This window comes from Kryptolebias marmoratus, linkage group LG11, assembly GCF_001649575.2.
Source record: "Kryptolebias marmoratus isolate JLee-2015 linkage group LG11, ASM164957v2, whole genome shotgun sequence".
Taxonomy (NCBI): domain Eukaryota; kingdom Metazoa; phylum Chordata; class Actinopteri; order Cyprinodontiformes; family Rivulidae; genus Kryptolebias; species Kryptolebias marmoratus.
In genome coordinates this window covers 20,603,930-20,620,564 of record NC_051440.1, presented here as the reverse complement: position 1 = coordinate 20,620,564, position 16,635 = coordinate 20,603,930, and the positions used below count along the sequence as shown (strand labels likewise).

At 39.5% G+C, this 16,635-nt stretch overlaps 1 protein-coding gene across 3 annotated transcripts; it reads right to left on the bottom strand.

Moving 5' to 3' along the window:
• Nucleotides 1–1,457: 1,457 nt before the first annotated feature.
• lg11h12orf4 (linkage group 11 C12orf4 homolog) lies at nucleotides 1,458–15,410 on the bottom strand. 3 transcript variants are annotated; one of them, XM_017418873.3, is made up of 14 exons: nucleotides 15,363–15,410; nucleotides 14,829–15,017; nucleotides 14,332–14,477; nucleotides 12,510–12,691; nucleotides 12,294–12,393; nucleotides 12,032–12,156; nucleotides 10,282–10,388; nucleotides 9,998–10,195; nucleotides 9,254–9,382; nucleotides 8,130–8,198; nucleotides 7,837–8,039; nucleotides 4,689–4,746; nucleotides 4,291–4,358; nucleotides 1,458–2,968 (listed from the first exon to the last, which is right to left on the bottom strand). In XM_017418873.3, the coding sequence occupies exons 2-14, from the start codon at nucleotides 15,007–15,009 to the stop codon at nucleotides 2,876–2,878; spliced, it is 1,659 nt and encodes a 552-aa protein (XP_017274362.1). In that variant the 5' UTR covers nucleotides 15,010–15,017; nucleotides 15,363–15,410; the 3' UTR covers nucleotides 1,458–2,875. The 3 variants fall into 3 exon arrangements, with proteins under 3 accessions (XP_017274362.1, XP_024862285.1, XP_017274363.1); XM_025006517.2 differs by lacking the exon at nucleotides 15,363–15,410 and adding an exon at nucleotides 15,193–15,287; XM_017418874.3 differs by lacking the exon at nucleotides 15,363–15,410 and adding an exon at nucleotides 15,122–15,140.
• Nucleotides 15,411–16,635: the final 1,225 nt, after the last annotated feature.

The window sequence follows — 16,635 nt, the reverse complement described above, 5'->3', positions numbered from 1 at the left end:
CGAAAGCGTGGCATCTTTCACACCTGATTAAAAAAACTTTTCAGCGAATATTAATAATTCTTTAAGGCAACATCACTCCGATACTAACCCCCATATGTGAAGGTTAGTTGATCCCGATGCATTTACAGACGTCTCAAAGGTGAAGCTTTAGCTTTTATTTTCCGAAGCAGAAAAATGTGGCTTGTACCGGAAACGTTAGCAGTGCGGTGCCGAAAACAAAACGACTACAAACAACTTTTTCCAATATTTTTGGGATCAAATTTAAATTAAGCATACCTTAAAAAGATTATTTTTGACTTGGATTATATTTATTTTAAATAGCCACAATGTTTAAAATCTTTACATCTTATTTCATTCAGTTTTATCACCTTGAACCACATCTCAAAGTCTCCTGGTAAATGATTGTTTTAACACTTTTAAACATAAATTATGAACAAGTTTAAGGTTTTAACTGTTAGACAGCTTTTACTCGCATATGACTAGGTGTCTTTACAGTCCTCGTTTTCATTTATAAGTTCAACAAATGAATGGGCAGTTTATTTCTATGTTAAGTCCTGTTAAGTTCAATTATGTCAGAAAATTAATCACTGCAGGTAATTTTTATGCATGAAACACCAATTCCTCTATCTGAAAATGCAAAGTTTTTTTAAAATAATTTAAATATCTAAAAACTGGAATGACCAGAGGCATATTTTGTAAAATAATCTAAACAGTAAACCGTGTCAAAGTGCAGAGATCTTTATATTTACATTTGTTGTCATTGGAAAAGTCATAAGAAAAGCATCTTTAAAAACCAGATTCAACTGAAAATACGCTTCAGCTTCAAGAACAAAGCATCCAAAAACAAATGGATGTTTTAGCTTTAATGTCTTGGCTTCTTGATCGGAGCAAAAGCAATGTTTCCCTTCAGACAATGTTAATTACTGGGCAACAAATGGTAAAATGGAGTTCTGGAAAGAATACAAAAGTCGTTCATTTATTGTGTACCAACGAACTCTCCTCCTGTTCTCTAAAGGCCTCTGAGACGAATCTTATGGAGATCTTACAGTTCTGTGGACTCTGAGCGCAGCAGTGTGACATAAGCGGATTCTAACTTCAACGTGAAGATATTAAAAAGTCCCACAACATTCAGGGCAGCTGGCCATCTTGTTTACTTCTATTACTTTGATTGCTTCGCTGTCATCTCTTGTAATTAGCCTTACGCCACAAATAAACGTAGCTGTGGCGAGCTTTCTGACGGGCCAAATTGATTAGCTGTTGGAATTTAATTCCAACAAGTTGCATGGATCATAACTTCAGAGGGATTGCATCCCTGTGGAGAAGTCATCAACATTAAACCCCTCCGCACAAAGAATGCCGGAGGAAGCGCGTCACGAGTGGTAAAATGGGAACAAACTGAAATCTCTGATGAGCCAACGGTGGCTTTCTTTGAGAACGTACAACGCCTATCAAACAGGTGGGGGTTAGATCTTTTATTCAAACATAAAAGTGTAAACAAATTAAAAATAAAGAATCTTTACAGGTTCAAGTGTTCAACACATATGACAACAAAAACAAAAGAGGTGCCATGAATGCAGACTTGGAGTCTCAGAGGGCGAATGCTCGTTGGAACGATTTCTTTTAATACATGAGGTGCCCATTTTTATTTGTTATTTGTTATTTGTGGCAACCTTTTGTCACACCTTTCTCTTCAGGAACAGTGCCATCTACTGTTATGCAGATAGAGGGGGAGTGACCAGAAATGTTTACATTGATTTTTGAGTCATTTTTCTACGTGAAACCACCTGCAAATATACTGTAATTTATCCAGTTTGTACAGTGATGCAGTTTTATCACCTGTAAGTACAGGAAGGGTTCATTTCTTCTCAGTTTTATATATTTTAATTGGCTTCATGATGCATCTTGTGAGGAGAAATTTTTTTCTCCTAAATGCTGCTCTGGTTTTATGAGTATTTGAGAAACTATTCCATGTAAAGTTTTTTTCGGTTCCCATCAACCTCAACACGCAAAACTGACTAAATTAAATGTTTTCATTTATTTAAGTTTTCATACACGAGCCTGTCATCACTAGATCAAGTGTCCCTCATATACCCTCGTGGTATATGAACCAAAAGTCAACGTTTTATTGACAATTTATTCTTTTAATGTATGAAAAATACCCCGCTTGTTTGAGCTACGTTTAGATAATGTGGAATTTATGTTTTGGAAAACAGAATAAGTAATAGAGTCGGGAAAAATAAATGTTTTTCCAAATGTTTTCTTTCTTTTTTTCATGCTTATCCAGACTTGGAAAAATACCTAAATCAAATTCAATACTTTTCAAAACTGTGTAGAAACTTTCCCACCATTAAACTGTTAAATGTCTCCTGTGGCTGAACTGTGCAGCATCATGAGTCATTTATAATATGTGTTTTTTTAATGATAAACATACAGATTAAATAAACCTGCATGGATATATGAGGTGGAAATACATCAAAAGTCACATTTAAAGAAGCTATAAATGTTAGATTTTTGGGTCAAACAAGTAATGTTTTCTTTATTAGCTCCGTTGCTTGTTTTGTTGAACTGTATCAAGCTGAGAAACAGATTGAAGCTTAATTTCAAAGAAACTGTAAAATTTAGAGCTGATGTAATAAAACTGCGCCCAAGAGGCTTGAAATGATAACTGCGGCAGCCGAACTCCAGGCCTCCTTCAGTTTGATGTATTTCTGTAGAACATTGGAGGGTAAAATTATAACAAGGCTCATTGGAGGCACAAAAAATACTTCTTGTCTGTAAGTGCTAGAATGCTATCATTTCAGAGTTTCTCTTTAAGTCCTTATTTTCTGTTTGTCCAAACGACTCGAGGATACGAAGTGCTGCTCGTCCAGACCCGTCAGTGCTTTGAGGTGAGAGTTAGCGTCGAGGAGACGCGGAAGATTTGAGGCAGCATGTTGCTCAGCTGGTAGAACATTTCCTCCGAGATGCTCTACAAAGAGACAGCCAGGATTAAAAGATTTGTGCAGCTTGGATATATTTTTAACACCATTCAATGTGGCACAAAACGGGAGCAGTTTAAATGCAAAACAAACAACACATCTGGACAGTTTGTGCAGAACTAAATATTTCACAATCTGCCTGGTGGCTTTTAGCTCAAAGGTCACTTTTCCTCAGGGCACACAGGTCAAAACGCTTAAATGATGTGAGCTCCAGCAGCTGGGACTTTAACGGGGTACATACCGTGTCACTCTGAAGTGTTGATGCTCGTCAAATAAGAATGTTAAGTAACCTTAAAGCAAAAACACAGCCCCGTACAAACAGACAGCCTATATTTAGACAGTATATCTTCCGAGACGACAATGCCATTTCAGTCGTTGCTATTTTGAATTGTGCCTGAGCATGTAGCTGACAGGAAGACGATACAGTCGGGGTTCTTTGATGCCGCCCGTCTCGTCATCTCATCCTGTCAACATGAGATCGTACTATAGGCCCTCCTGCCTACCTGAGAAACCACAGGAGCTGCAGGTACACACAGCATCCAGCTAAGCCTGAACTAAAATAGCAGTCATGAGTCACGCAGCGCTGGCATTTGAAGACATTTTCCTCTTAATGTAACAACTTATTTGCATTATGAAAGACGGAACTATTAGATTTTGATTTCCAAGAAAGTGAGCGCGGTTTCTCCTCCGTGTGGGCAAGAGGCACTTTAATCCCTCTGCTTCTCACGCGTTCATGCGCGCTTTCTTTTATTGTAACAGTGCAAAGACTGGGAATAAGAACCTAAAGCTCTATAATCTGAGTTAAAGTGAACTTTCCAAACATTCAGCTCTGCCCCTCCTGCCTTCAAAGGTACGCGCCGCCATGCCAGGTGTGCCTTTTGTGATGCTGTGTACACGCGAGCCTTCAGGTTCTTTTCATTTCACATAAAGCATTAGTGGAAGACAATCAATCAAACAACCATTCTGCATCTTTAGCTATTTGTTGCTTGTTCAGTGCTCTGAACAGTGAGCCACAGGTCAGTTTTGTAAATAAGGAGCTCCTCTGACCTCATTTATGGCTTGCACCAGTTATGCTGCCAGAACATTACTTCTCACGATGGGAAAGTTGATTTAAAAATAACTACTGGTTCCTCGCTGGACGCATCTGGGGCTGAGGAGACCCAAAAAGCCTGAGTTACCGCATGTCTGAAGCATGACTTTGTCATGGCATGTGACTGGTAAAGTAAAGTGTTTTTGTTCTCTTTCTGCAAGTCCTTTTAGTCTGCATGCCTGTGGCTCAGAATAATTTGGATCACAGAACATCTTTACTCACCTTCGGCACCAGGAACTGGACTGTGCGTGAAATACCCCCATCCCATGAGGCCATTTCCATCATAAAACCTGCAAACGAAACTAATTATTCATAGCTACCCGACACATTATTGCAGTCTTCAATTTTTAACTACGTTCCTGAAAACATAAGTGTATTATTCATAAATGATTGTTGTTTTAAGCACCTATTTTCTCTCCAGCTGCTGACTAAGTTTTAATAAACAACCAGTGAAGCAGCAGTTGTAGGTCGTAAAACCAATAAAGGGACAAAATTTTGCAAAATTTATTCTGTTATCCCTGAAAAACCGCCAATAATCTGCAAACTGTTCACTGTACAAGCTGCAGAGCAAACTCACAGTAACTGTAAACGTCCATAAATAAATCAGCGTCTCACTTTACCTTTAACACATTTAAAAACCAGCTCGGCTCTCTTAAGACACCACGGTATAGTCATCTCCTGCAAAGACAAAGAAAAGAGGAAAGGACAAATTTGTTTTATTTTTATCTTTTTTATATATTTACTAGCAAAAGTTGAGTCATCCCCAATTTTTTAGATTTTGCTTCTGAGGCAGAGTAAAGCTTTAAAGAGGTCTGGATCAGTAGCTCTTCAGGGTTTTTGAAGGTCTTTTAAAGTTTTTATTTAGACTTTTTATTATTCAGTTCCAGACAAATTTCAGAGGAACGGATTTGAGATATTTCCACCGTCATTTTTTCTCTTCTTACATTTATTCACGTTAGTTAAACAAACATATACCGACCCAACAAAGGGGGCGTTTTAAATTAGTTTGCAAGGGTGAACATTTATAATTACACCAGGTAACATTTCTGGGATTTCAAACAGAGCAGTCGACCTGTGCTCTGATTGTTTGTAAAATTAAAAAACTACAAAACACTCAACAGTAGGCTAAGTCAAATTTATTTGAAGAAAGATCTTACATGAAAAACGTGTAAGATCACATAAAATATAAAACTGCCACAAACAAAAAGACAACTAAGACAGTAAAGTGTGTAAAGGGCTTTATCCGCAGTAATGAGGGTGTTGTTTTGGTCCCTCTTCAATAAACAACACCTTTATCTTCTCACTCATTTAGCAATAAGAATATCAGGAGCAGTCAGGGTTCATTGTCTTGTCCGATTGAAAGATGGCCGCCGTACCACTGGGCCAAAACCGCCCAAAAACTATAAACTATACCGTCCTGCTTGATATACTAATAACATGTAGTTAAACCAATGTTTTTCTTGGGACAACCATGTCTAAACTGAGTTACGATGTATAATAAGTCAAACTTGACACTTTCCATTAAAAACACGTTTAATATCTGTTTAATCACTTCCTGTGGTCCAACCGCCTTCAGCCTCCAGGTGACTATGGTGACCTCAGAGAGGAGTCGATTCTGCAGTCTACCTTCGGTCGCAGTGAGAGTGACACTAGCAGAACAGGAGGCAGGACGGTCACGGAGGAACAGGAAGCAGGACGGTCACGGAGGAACAGGAAGCAGGACGGTCACAAAGGAACAGGAAGCAGGACGGTCACAGAGGAACAGGAAGCAGGACGGTCACAGAGGAACAGGAAGCAGGACGGTCACAGAGGAACTGGAAGCAGGACGGTCACGGAGGAACAGGAAGCAGGACGGTCACAGAGGAACTGGAGGCAGGACGGGAGGCAGGACGGGAAGCAGGACGGGAGGCAGGACGGGAGGCAGGACGGGAGGCAGGACGGGAGGCAGGACGGGAAGCAGGACGGGAAGCAGGACGGGAAGCAGGATTGGAAGCAGGACAGCCACGGAGGCTCGTATTTAGGCGCATGTAGACTCGTAACCGAACAGCCCTGGAGGTAAACGGCACCAGCCCGAGCGGTGGCTCTTTGATGTGTGACTAACAGGATGGGATGTTCGGGAGTTTTTGATAATGTTTGAAGCAGGTAGATGTGAGGAGCTGAGCTGGCTGCTGATCTGAAAGCAGCTGTGCCGTTTCGCAGAGAAGAAAAGACGAATCTTTCGACCAGAAACAGGAGCAGCTGTGAAACTGCACAAGACGTTTTCTTTTTCTTTTGGTCTGCAAAGTGGGTTTCTAAAAATAGCTCTACATTTCCATTCCCTGAAGCATTTAAACATGAATCAAAAAATCATTAAGCACATTTTCTGTTTTGTTTTAGAGGACGGAACGTCTAAAAATAAAAAAACACGAGGAACAACCCATTATATTTAAACTGTGGTCTCGTTTCTCCAAACAAACCCAACAAGTCGTGTCCCGGCTGTAACATAAAAATAACTCGAACAAACATGCAGAGATCTCTACGAAGGGAGCCGAAAAGATGTGAAAACAGAAACTTTCTCTGACTCCTGAAACAGTTTGGTTATCTAAACAATCATCTCTCGATCAGATTTAAGACAAACTGGGCATGTTGTGACAGAAACACTCCAGACAGAGGCTTCCAACAACCAATTAACAAAAAGAAACCAGATTCTGACCAGATTCTCGCTTCACTTTGCATCAGTCTGTAAAAGCTCTCCTCATCGCTCTGCTGCTGTCCAACTTTACAAAGACACACTGAAATCACACCCACTGATTAAAACATCAGATTCCAGCCAAGGTGTCAATGCATCATCAAGTAAAAGGCAGATAAAAAAGGAAAAACACATCCAGAGGCTTCACTTAAAACGAACAAAAAAAGGTGTGAAATGTTTAAGAATAAATAACCAAACAGATTTGTCTTTTTGTCTATTCTCCCTCCTTCATTCAACAGATTCATAGATAAAAAAATCAGAAAAGAAGGAGATTTATAAATCAGAACAAACTTAAAGTCAGGATTAAAACGCTGTCTTAGTCACACAAGTCATTCATTTTTTTTAAATATTACATCATTCCAGTACTAATTTCTTCACAAAACCTGCTTTAATTTAAAATATGACATACAAGTCATATAAAAACTCTAAATTAAACAAATACTGCGCCCAGCTGTCAGGTTTCAGATGTTTCTGGCAGCGAAAGTAAAACTGAAATCCTTCCTAATCTTCTTCAAGTGTTCAGGCCGACCCAGCTCAAACCTTGGATTTTCTCTTTGACAATAAGAAATTACATGTTTTCTGTTTAAACAGTTTTAAGCTGGACGAGGTTTTGTTGATTTTTTTTTTATTGTTTAAAGCTTTTAGACATGAAAACTCCAGTTCCGATACGCAGCATCGGGTCTTAATGGATCCGGAAAAGAACTGAACCATAAACTTTAGGTTTGTTGGTCCCACGAACCTCAAACTAAAGAAAAGATGCATTTTCTTTTCAGGACTGTAAAACACCGTTGACAAGCAGATGACCCAAAACAAAAGGAAACTTTTCATTTCTCCGGGTCTAAAAGGTGAATCACAAATTAACTTAACAACCACGTTTTACGATTTGGGGAACAAAGCAAAGCATGCATGAGGAGAATAAGTAAACTCCACACAGAAAAGGCCCCAGCAGAGACTTAAACCAGCTCTTTTTGCATCTATTTGCAGCACGGCTGTGCATCTATTTGCACAGACAAGCATCCTCGGCGCCCGGTTATTCCTACCTCGGACATGTCGTGGACGAGCAGCAGAGGGATGGTGACTGTGGTGATGTCGTGCGTACAGCACACCTTCAGGATGTTCCTCAAACCCATGATGGCGGGGTCGCGGGCCGTGATGTTCCCAGAGCGGAGGTTGTCGTCCACACACAGGTGGAAGACGGCGTGGACCTCCGACAAGTTGGAGTGCCGTGAGATGTAGAACTCGCCTGGAGTGAGAAACAGGTGGATTCAAACGGTGCGTGGCGTTTAGAAGACAAAGAATAAGTGATCTTTGCTCTTAAATACGTGCTCATTACCTGGCAAAATGTTTGAAGGATTTCTTTCTACCGTTTTGCTCTTATCGTCACCTCCATTCTTTTGAGTCTCTGGAAGCACACAGACGTAGAAACTAAAACAAAAATACATGCAGACCACGCAGGGCTGGCATTAGGAATATTCCAACGCGTGCCAAAGTATTTTAAGAACAGATTTCAAGCGAGCAAAACTGCTTCCGTGCCCTAAAACATCCCACTAAACCACTTAGCTTATGATGTGGTGAGAATCTGGACAAAGTTTTCCATCAGCGCAGGAGAACTAATCTAAAGAGGTTCTATTTCTTGACCGTTTAATCCCCCGCTCAGAGCGGCGACATGTCACTGAAATCCTCCGGCTCTGGGTGGCAGAAACTCCTACAACTGCCACGGGTGTCATGAAGCAAAGTGTGGGTTTTAACTCAAAATAAAACGAATCTTTAATAACCTGTGTTTCTTCACATGAAACCCAGGGAGTTAGAGAGAAACCTGGAAGCCAGTAAATTCTGTATAACAGGGCAAAAAGCAAACGACTCGGAAAAAAGGATAAAGAATGCCGATTCAAACAGTTCTTTTCCTGTTTATAGCTTTGTTAGTTTTAGCTTAATTAGTCTTATGTTACAATTAGATTTTAGCTAGCCTTATATTACTTTTAGCTTTATGTTACTGTTAGCTTCATTAGCTTTATGTTATTTTTAGCTAGTCTTTCCTACTGCTTTGCTACTTTAGCTTTTTGCTAGCCTTTTGCTGCTTTCGGCCAACATTTAGCTGCTTGTGGCTACCCTTTTGCCACATTTAGCACGTGCCTAGAGTTCTGCTTCTATTAGTTTTAACTCAGTTTCAGCTCTCAGCGTTCAGAAAATGTCATTTCTTTAGTTGTATCTTACAGAACTGTAATTATGAGACTACTAAAGGCCAATATTATAATATGTGCTGAAACTAAACAAACATAGGATGAAGTGTTTGTAGCTTTATAGATGTACTTTAGTCCTGTATAGAATAATTAATGTTTCCGTCATGTCTGTATTCAGGCCACAAGCTGGATTGTGAAATGTATTGAACATTTAACATTAGTCTGGAGTCAACATCGGCCTTTCATGTCTGCTCCTCCTGTTTACTAAAACACTAACCAGATTGGTCTTTCTGCTTGCTGCTCTGCTGGGCTCTGGCGTAGAGCACCACCTGCTGCACCTCCTCCAGCTGCTCCTCCAAACAGTGAAAGTGGAAGTCCGTGCACTCCTTCGCCACGGTGGAAAAGTCTGTGGGGGTCGACACGGGACGGGCCGGGGATGAAACAGTTCATGAGAACAAACCGAGAGGTGAACCAACGAACAGAGAGGAAAACACAAAAATGAGCAACGTCCCACATCTGTGACTGTCAACTGCTGGCCCCTGGGCCACATCTGTATCGCCAGCTCATTTTATCAGCACTCTACACACAAGCTTAGCCAATCAGAGCACTTGCTGGCATCACATGACCAGGTTTGTAAACAGGTTAGCTCAATGCCAAAGACGCTGAGATTCACTCCTGCACAGGTCATAGCTGCAGAAGTCTATTAAATGTCTACAAATTTAGACGTTACCCTAATTTTACCCTAAACATCTGAGGATAGTCGAGATGTTCCATCTTTTCAACCCAAAACGCTCACTAGGTTTGTCTGTCTCAGTTTTTTATTTAGCTCTGAACACATATTTAGTTTCACTTTGTTCATGTTTAACCTTAGTTTATGTTTTCATAAATAAAGCCAGAACAAAAATAAACTTCCTGAAGTTGAAAAGTGTTTAAATGTCAGAACAATGAAATGAATAAAACTAGAAACGTGGCTAATCAAAGGCTGATCGCTGCACCGTTTACAGCCCGCAGATCTGCTGACCTCTCTTGATGCCGCTGTAGGAGTTGACCCTGTTATCCACCAGCAGCACCAGGCCACACAGTGAGGACGAGTACAGCGACAGGGCCGCCTGCAGCCGCCTCAGCTTGGCGCCGCTGCTGCCGTGCTGTCTGTGCTTACAGAAATCCAGAACGTCCGCTCGAACCAAGCGCAGGTTGTGCATCGTCTTCAGCTGCGCTCCTGGGCGGAGGAAGAGCAAATAACAAACCCAGGACTTATGGTGCTGCCAGCTGTCATGAAACTGTGCAAACAGCCATGCGCCTTACCTAGGTGTATGGTGAAGCTCTCCTCCAGCTGAGGCTGCTCCTCGAACATCCTCGACCCCGAATCTGCCGCCTCGGACAGCTGGCTGGGCTGCACCTTAATCTCCTCACTGGAAATCAATTATGCAACCAAATCAATCCACTGGATATCTATCAAATACACAACAGACATTCATTCATTATGTTTTACGGCCGCTTGTAAATATTACGACAGGTTGTGGCGCTGGGAGGTTTATTTGATTTACTGTATGGCAGAGACGTGACCTAACCCCGAGGCAACAAGAAAACACAGAAATCTAATTTTATCATCATATAAGATTATTTAGAAGAGGATAAAAATGAGCAGTAATGAACCAAAGCTACACTTTATAAAAAAAAAACTAAAGGATTTCATAAACTTGAATTATTTTGCAGCTTCTTTTTTTTACTTATTTTAATGCTTTAATTAAAAATGTAAACCTCTAATGCATTCAGAGTGCTGATGTAGGTGTTTTAAATTCCACCCACAGCCAGCAAGATGATTTTATTATGGGATGCGCAGTCAGCACATTGCTGGTGAACTCTCAGCAAACAGGTCCTGCTGGTTTACAGTTTCATGAAATATTCAACACATGTGGAGTAACACGACTAATAAGACTTTAATCACCAATAAGCAGAGCTTTATTACCGCCAACCACGACTGGATTTTAACTTCTTGACCCAAATCTCAGGCGTCATCGATCAAACAACAAATCAGAGGCTTGTTTTTTTTGCCTCTTGTGTCAAAGTCCACATGTGGAAGTGGCATTTTTCCAAGAACCTGTTTTAGGTACATTAAAAAAACCAACTGTAGGTTTTCTTGGTATAGTTTCTAGTTGTATTTAATTTCAGAAATGTGAGTTTTACAATTTCATTATCAGCTGATTTTATTATTTAATCATAAAAACACAAGTCCCAGAACTGAGTCGAGATTTTTATTCTGCATCTGATGTTTGTACAACTCCAGATTTCTGTTTTCTTGTCCTTTAAGACAGGAGTAAACTTTAGCTTTTATCAACTCTAAGTTCTGAACGGTTTTGCTTCATCGTCCATTTTGCAGGAGTTTGTGAAGAACTGACAGAACAATAATAAAAAAGGCCCGATCAGATATAAAGTTAAAGCGGGTGAAAAGTAAGTCCAGTCCACATCTAAGATGATTGCCTTTAGGGTAAAAAAATGCGAAGATATTTTTGTTTCATGTTGAGACAGGAGCGCCATCTTGTGAGGACTTGTCTTTGGTTTCCTGCACATTTAACTCACATGCTGTCATTTTGTTTTGTTAGACTTAAAGTTATTATTGAAATGATTATATCTAACAAAGAAAAAAAGGGAGGGAGACGTTTAAAGGAGCTAAAAATGAGATTACAATTTCAAGAAACAATAAAAACAGTACAGATTTGTACACTGGAACAGAAAACTGACCCTAATGAGCGACTTCAGCTCACATTCCTGCACCGTAAATTATATCTGAACTACAATGATGTGTGAGTTTAAAAGTTGCAAATCCTTGAAGCAGTGATTGTTTGATGTGTTACTTCACGAGACAATGATGTACAGAAATCTGATCTATTGCATTTCCAGCCCCCTTTCTGGACCCCGTTATCAGCTGAACTAACAATCAAGCTGTTAAAGAAATGTCTCTGTGTTGTATTAATATTAAATGTTCACAACACAGTGCAGCTCTTTCCTTTTTCTGGGTGCGTGCACACAACACAACACACACAGACGAACTCACTTAATTTGACTGCTGTTGCTGGATTTCTGCAGATCCTGGTGCAGTTTGATGACCCACTCTTGATACTCTTGTTTTTGAATTCCAGTCACCTGCTTCAGCTCACTGGTCCACTTGTTCTCCAAAATCTGCCCAAAGAACATTTCAAATTTTATACGACTGGGAAAAAAACCCATCATAATGGGACCGAATTGAAATTTAAACTGGAAAGTTTATGTACCTGGACTAAGACACTCCTACTAACTGTGACATCCATTATTTTTACCTGTTGTGCATCGAAGTGTTGCGATGCCACTGCATTTACATCCTGGTCGCTCAGTGTGTTCCCGAGCTCATGCATCACTTTGTCCATTTCTGTTGCTTGCCTAACCAGACAGGAAGAAAATGGAGTTGTCATGCTTGAGGAATAATAAAAAAAACACATATAGGAGCACTAAGCATATCCGGAAATTGTGGCTCTAGGAAATAATCGAACGCCTACCTTTCCTGTAGCTTCTTAATCTCCATGTCTCTTTCACTGATGAGCTCGGAGATGCTGACAAAGTAGTTGTGCTCCAGGTTGAGGAGGGTCTCGGAGGCAGGTGAGTGGATCAACTCGTGGTAAACATCAGCAAAGTCCTCGTCCCAGCTGGGCTCTTCGGGTCGAGCATGCTCCAACGTAGTCTGAAACACAAGGTTAGAACAGGAGAACAACTGGTTTAGTGACATCTAGTGGCTAAGCTAGATGTTGCAACTAATTTAATGGCCATAATCTTCCACCTACAAGTATTGGAGAAACTATAATAGCGGTCACTAAAAGACAAGAAGAAAACAAGAGGCATAGTTGCATTAAATAAATGTTCAGCATTGTTATTAATAGATTACATGAATCCCCTACATAAATGGCATTTGTTCTTAATCAGTTTTGGTCAACCACCACTCAAAAACAAGCTTAAAAAGGTATATGAATGAGCAAATTTCACACTGCAGACTGCTAAATGTCTGAGTGTAACGCTACAGGCGGGCTCTGCGTCATCACCACGAGCAGTCTGAACACTTAAAACGAGCCTAAGCACCTGACAGCAGAGTTCAGATCTGAACCCTGAAATTTAAAACCCAATGGTCTCAGTGACCATCATCAAACATGAAATACAAGACATCGGCCTTCGAAGCAGTGTGCCATGATTTCATTAGGAAACCACAGCTTCAGCTTCACAGTAAGTGTTCTGCCCCATGCTGGTCCAGAAAACACAACTGATGACTCCGCTCCCGCACCTGTGAAGCTGCCGCCACACATTGGATCTCTGGTGCATCAAAGTGTCACTGAGTAAAATGGGCAAGCGGGACATTAAACGCAGCATGCGGGCCCTTCTAATGAGGTTTTTTTTTCTAGAACTCATGAATAATCAATTTGCTGTTGCACAGCTCCCTGTTTGTCTAAAGTACTCTAATAATCCACTAACATCCCAAAGCTGAAAGGAGCATTTTAAGACACTTTGCTGTGCTAGAAGTGGATATTTACAGTCAGGATGTGTGAAGCTGTCAAAGTCTGAAATTATTGTGAGGAATGCATGTTGTGAACGACTGTCAGCTACTACCACACCAAATTTCAGCTCAATAGCTACAAAATTGCTCGAGTTATAGCTATTTTTGTGTAGACTACAGTTGATTAGCTGGAACTGAGTTGACACTAAACTTGAGCAGGTGCATGTTTACATCTAATGATTATGTTGTGAAAGTTTCATTAAAACTCGTCCAGTTGGTCTTGATATATTTTGCTAACAGACAGAACTGACTCCAACCATAAGCAGCAAAGTTTTAGATGCAGATATTGCTCGATCGGTTGAAGATTAAAGAACGTTTCGGGGATCGGTCTTAGTTACCACCCCAGGAAATTTGAGCTCAAAATTAGTAAAACTGACTGAGTTATAAGCTTTTTTTGTATTTTTTTTTAAGGTCAATTAGTTGTGGCAGCCATCTTAAATCAGTTGACTCTAAAAGTTAATCGTTGTAGACATACAACCAAACATTATTTGCTAAGAGTTTCATTAAAATTCATTCACTGGTTCTTCAGATGTTTTCCTAACGGTACAGGCAAACAAAGACACACACGCACAAACAAATAAATAATCACCTTTTATCCTTCAGCATCGGGAAAAACACACACAATAAAACAAATCTTTGTCCTCAATCTGTAAAATTATTCCTAATCTGTCAAATCTATCCTCATTTTAGGTCTACGTTTGTGCTATAGGCATCTAAAAGCTGTTAAAACTACCAAATATATCATATATTATACACAACAAACTAAACTGCATTTTCACCTCTTCATAAGACTTTGACCAGGCGTTGGTGAGCTGGTTGACGTCCACCTCTCCCGCCGTGAGTCTCTGCAGGGCCAGCTCCGCCTCTCTGTCATAATCCACTGTGGTCTCCTGCTCTATGAAGCTGGAAAGCGAGACTTTCAGCTCTGCAAAAGGAGACGCACGTGCAGCAAAAATCAGCTTTTCATCTTTGTTTACCTTTTTTCCAACATGAAATGCTGTCTTTCTTTAAGTGAAAATAAATTTGTACAATGTGTTTTTAGATATCATGCACTGCAAAAACAAAACTACAATATTCTTCAGTGAAAAAATGTTTGAGTTTACATTTTTTAAAGCTAAATTGTGGTTATTTTCACATATAGAAAAACAAAAACAATAAAAGATAAAGAAGCAAAGGAGTTTTACTAACCCACACAACTCCAAATGCTCTAAGTCTCTATTTAAGAGCAATAACACGACATACAACTTATTATCATTACTTTGACCAATAATCTCACCATTTTCTACATAGCAGGGTATTTTATGTAGCAACATAAGGCGCCCATGGAGGTCACTGATGTTGACGTGGACAGGAAACTGGAGTGGCACTTTGAGGACACAGTTGTGTTTTCCTGCCCTGAATTCAAACACGAACTCTTTCTCGGCTGTGCTGTTTGCCTTGCCTTTGCTCTTCTTCATCTTCACAGCTGAAAAACCAAACAGCAGTAAAATGACTAATGATCCCGTTGTGTCACTAAATGTGTGGCATACCAATAAACATATCATAGCACATCTTTAATAAAGGCATTACCCTGACAAGCTGTTGTATTTTACCATTAATCTTACTAGAATTACTATGCCTTAAAGCTAGTTTAAACTCACTGGGTTTCTCCTAAATTAGCTTCGGGTTAAGGGTGAGCTAACATCAAAGTTAGGCATAAAGCTATAAAGTAAATAAAATAAAAACACTCTTTTCTAAACTCGGTAGGATAGTTACAAATGCTTCGTTGTAGAATAAGAACACAAAACCTCCTAAGAAGAGGCAGGTTTACCTGAGCATGAATGAATACAGAAACGCTACTTCCGCTGTTGTTGTTCCGGTCAGCTGACCACTTCCGGTTTATCTGAAAACAAAAGGAGCACTTTCGCCACAAATACTTTTCTGGATTTTATGTTTTTAGCATCGTGTTAGAGCAACTATTAAATCCGTCTGAACGTATAGGTGTTAATTAATATAATTTGTTCATGTAAGGTTGTCTGTGTTACTTATAAATATATTTTTTTATTAATAAACTCCCAAGAGCTTACGGAGCGTTTTTGGTGCAATACCGCCACCTGCTGGCCACAGAAAACTGTTTGGTGGTTCATTAATTTTTAAAATTTATTATTATTATTATTATTATTATTATTATGCATTTAATTTATTTATTCGATTTGTTTGGATGCTTCCCTTAATCTGGATTCTTCTTACCAGATTTGGGGGAAAAAACTTATAATTGTTGTAAAAATATTAAGCTTCACAATATGTTTTTAGTTTTTCCCATTTTCAGTTTGAACAAATTTTACAGACAGACATTTTACAGGTTTAATGTTTCTTACAACATTTAGAAGCATGTTTCTTGTGTGTTTATTTTTAGCAACAACATACAGGTCCATACTGTCTTAACATTTGGTAAAACGTTTCATTTACATCCTTTGCAAATGGGATTCAGAGGAATCTGCATTAAAAAACAAACATCGCTGACTGCTTTGCTGTGACAAAATTGGCTATCTGGGTCGGCAAATATGCAAACTGTTCCGAAAACCAGTCAATTTCAAAACCACAACACAAAAATACACAATCATGAAGGTGTTTACTGTATTGTGCACTGAGAAAATATGTAATCAGCATGTAGTGGCAATTGTTTGTCAAGCCACACATCCTATTTTTCCTTGAAATTCAATCCATGAGCCACTGATGCACTGTGGTGTAGTTTTGTACGCAGGCAAAAGAAGTTCAACATCCAAAACTTGGAGGTTGCATTTGTTATGGTTTATGGTGTCCAGTTTGGCAAGCACTTAACAAAGATCAGTCTTTCCAATTGTTTCCTGCTGCTTCTCCTGCTCTGGTAAAAAAAAAAACCATAGGCCCCACCTAGGTGCATACTGCTACTTTTCTACCTTACAAAATAATAACAAATAACAAAAGTATAAAACAAAACAAACAAAATGAAATAATTATTAACCTACCTAGAAATAAACCTTATAAACAATATAAAAGTAAAACATATAAAGTAAACCAAAAACAAATGTTTAAAAGTAATAAAGATAAAGAATAAACACAGC

Bases quoted from the DNA above. Each gene is read 5' to 3' on its own strand.
- lg11h12orf4 (XM_017418873.3), bottom strand. From the start codon at position 15,009: ATGAAGAAGAGCAAAGGCAAGGCAAACAGCACAGCCGAGAAAGAGTTC. The intron at 12,394-12,509 runs GTAGGCGTTCGA...CTGTCTGGTTAG, and splicing joins ATTAAGAAGCTACAGGAAAG to GCAAGCAACAGAAATGGACA. The intron at 2,969-4,290 runs GTGAGTAAAGAT...GTCTCTTTGTAG, and splicing joins TCCAGTTCCTGGTGCCGAAG to AGCATCTCGGAGGAAATGTT.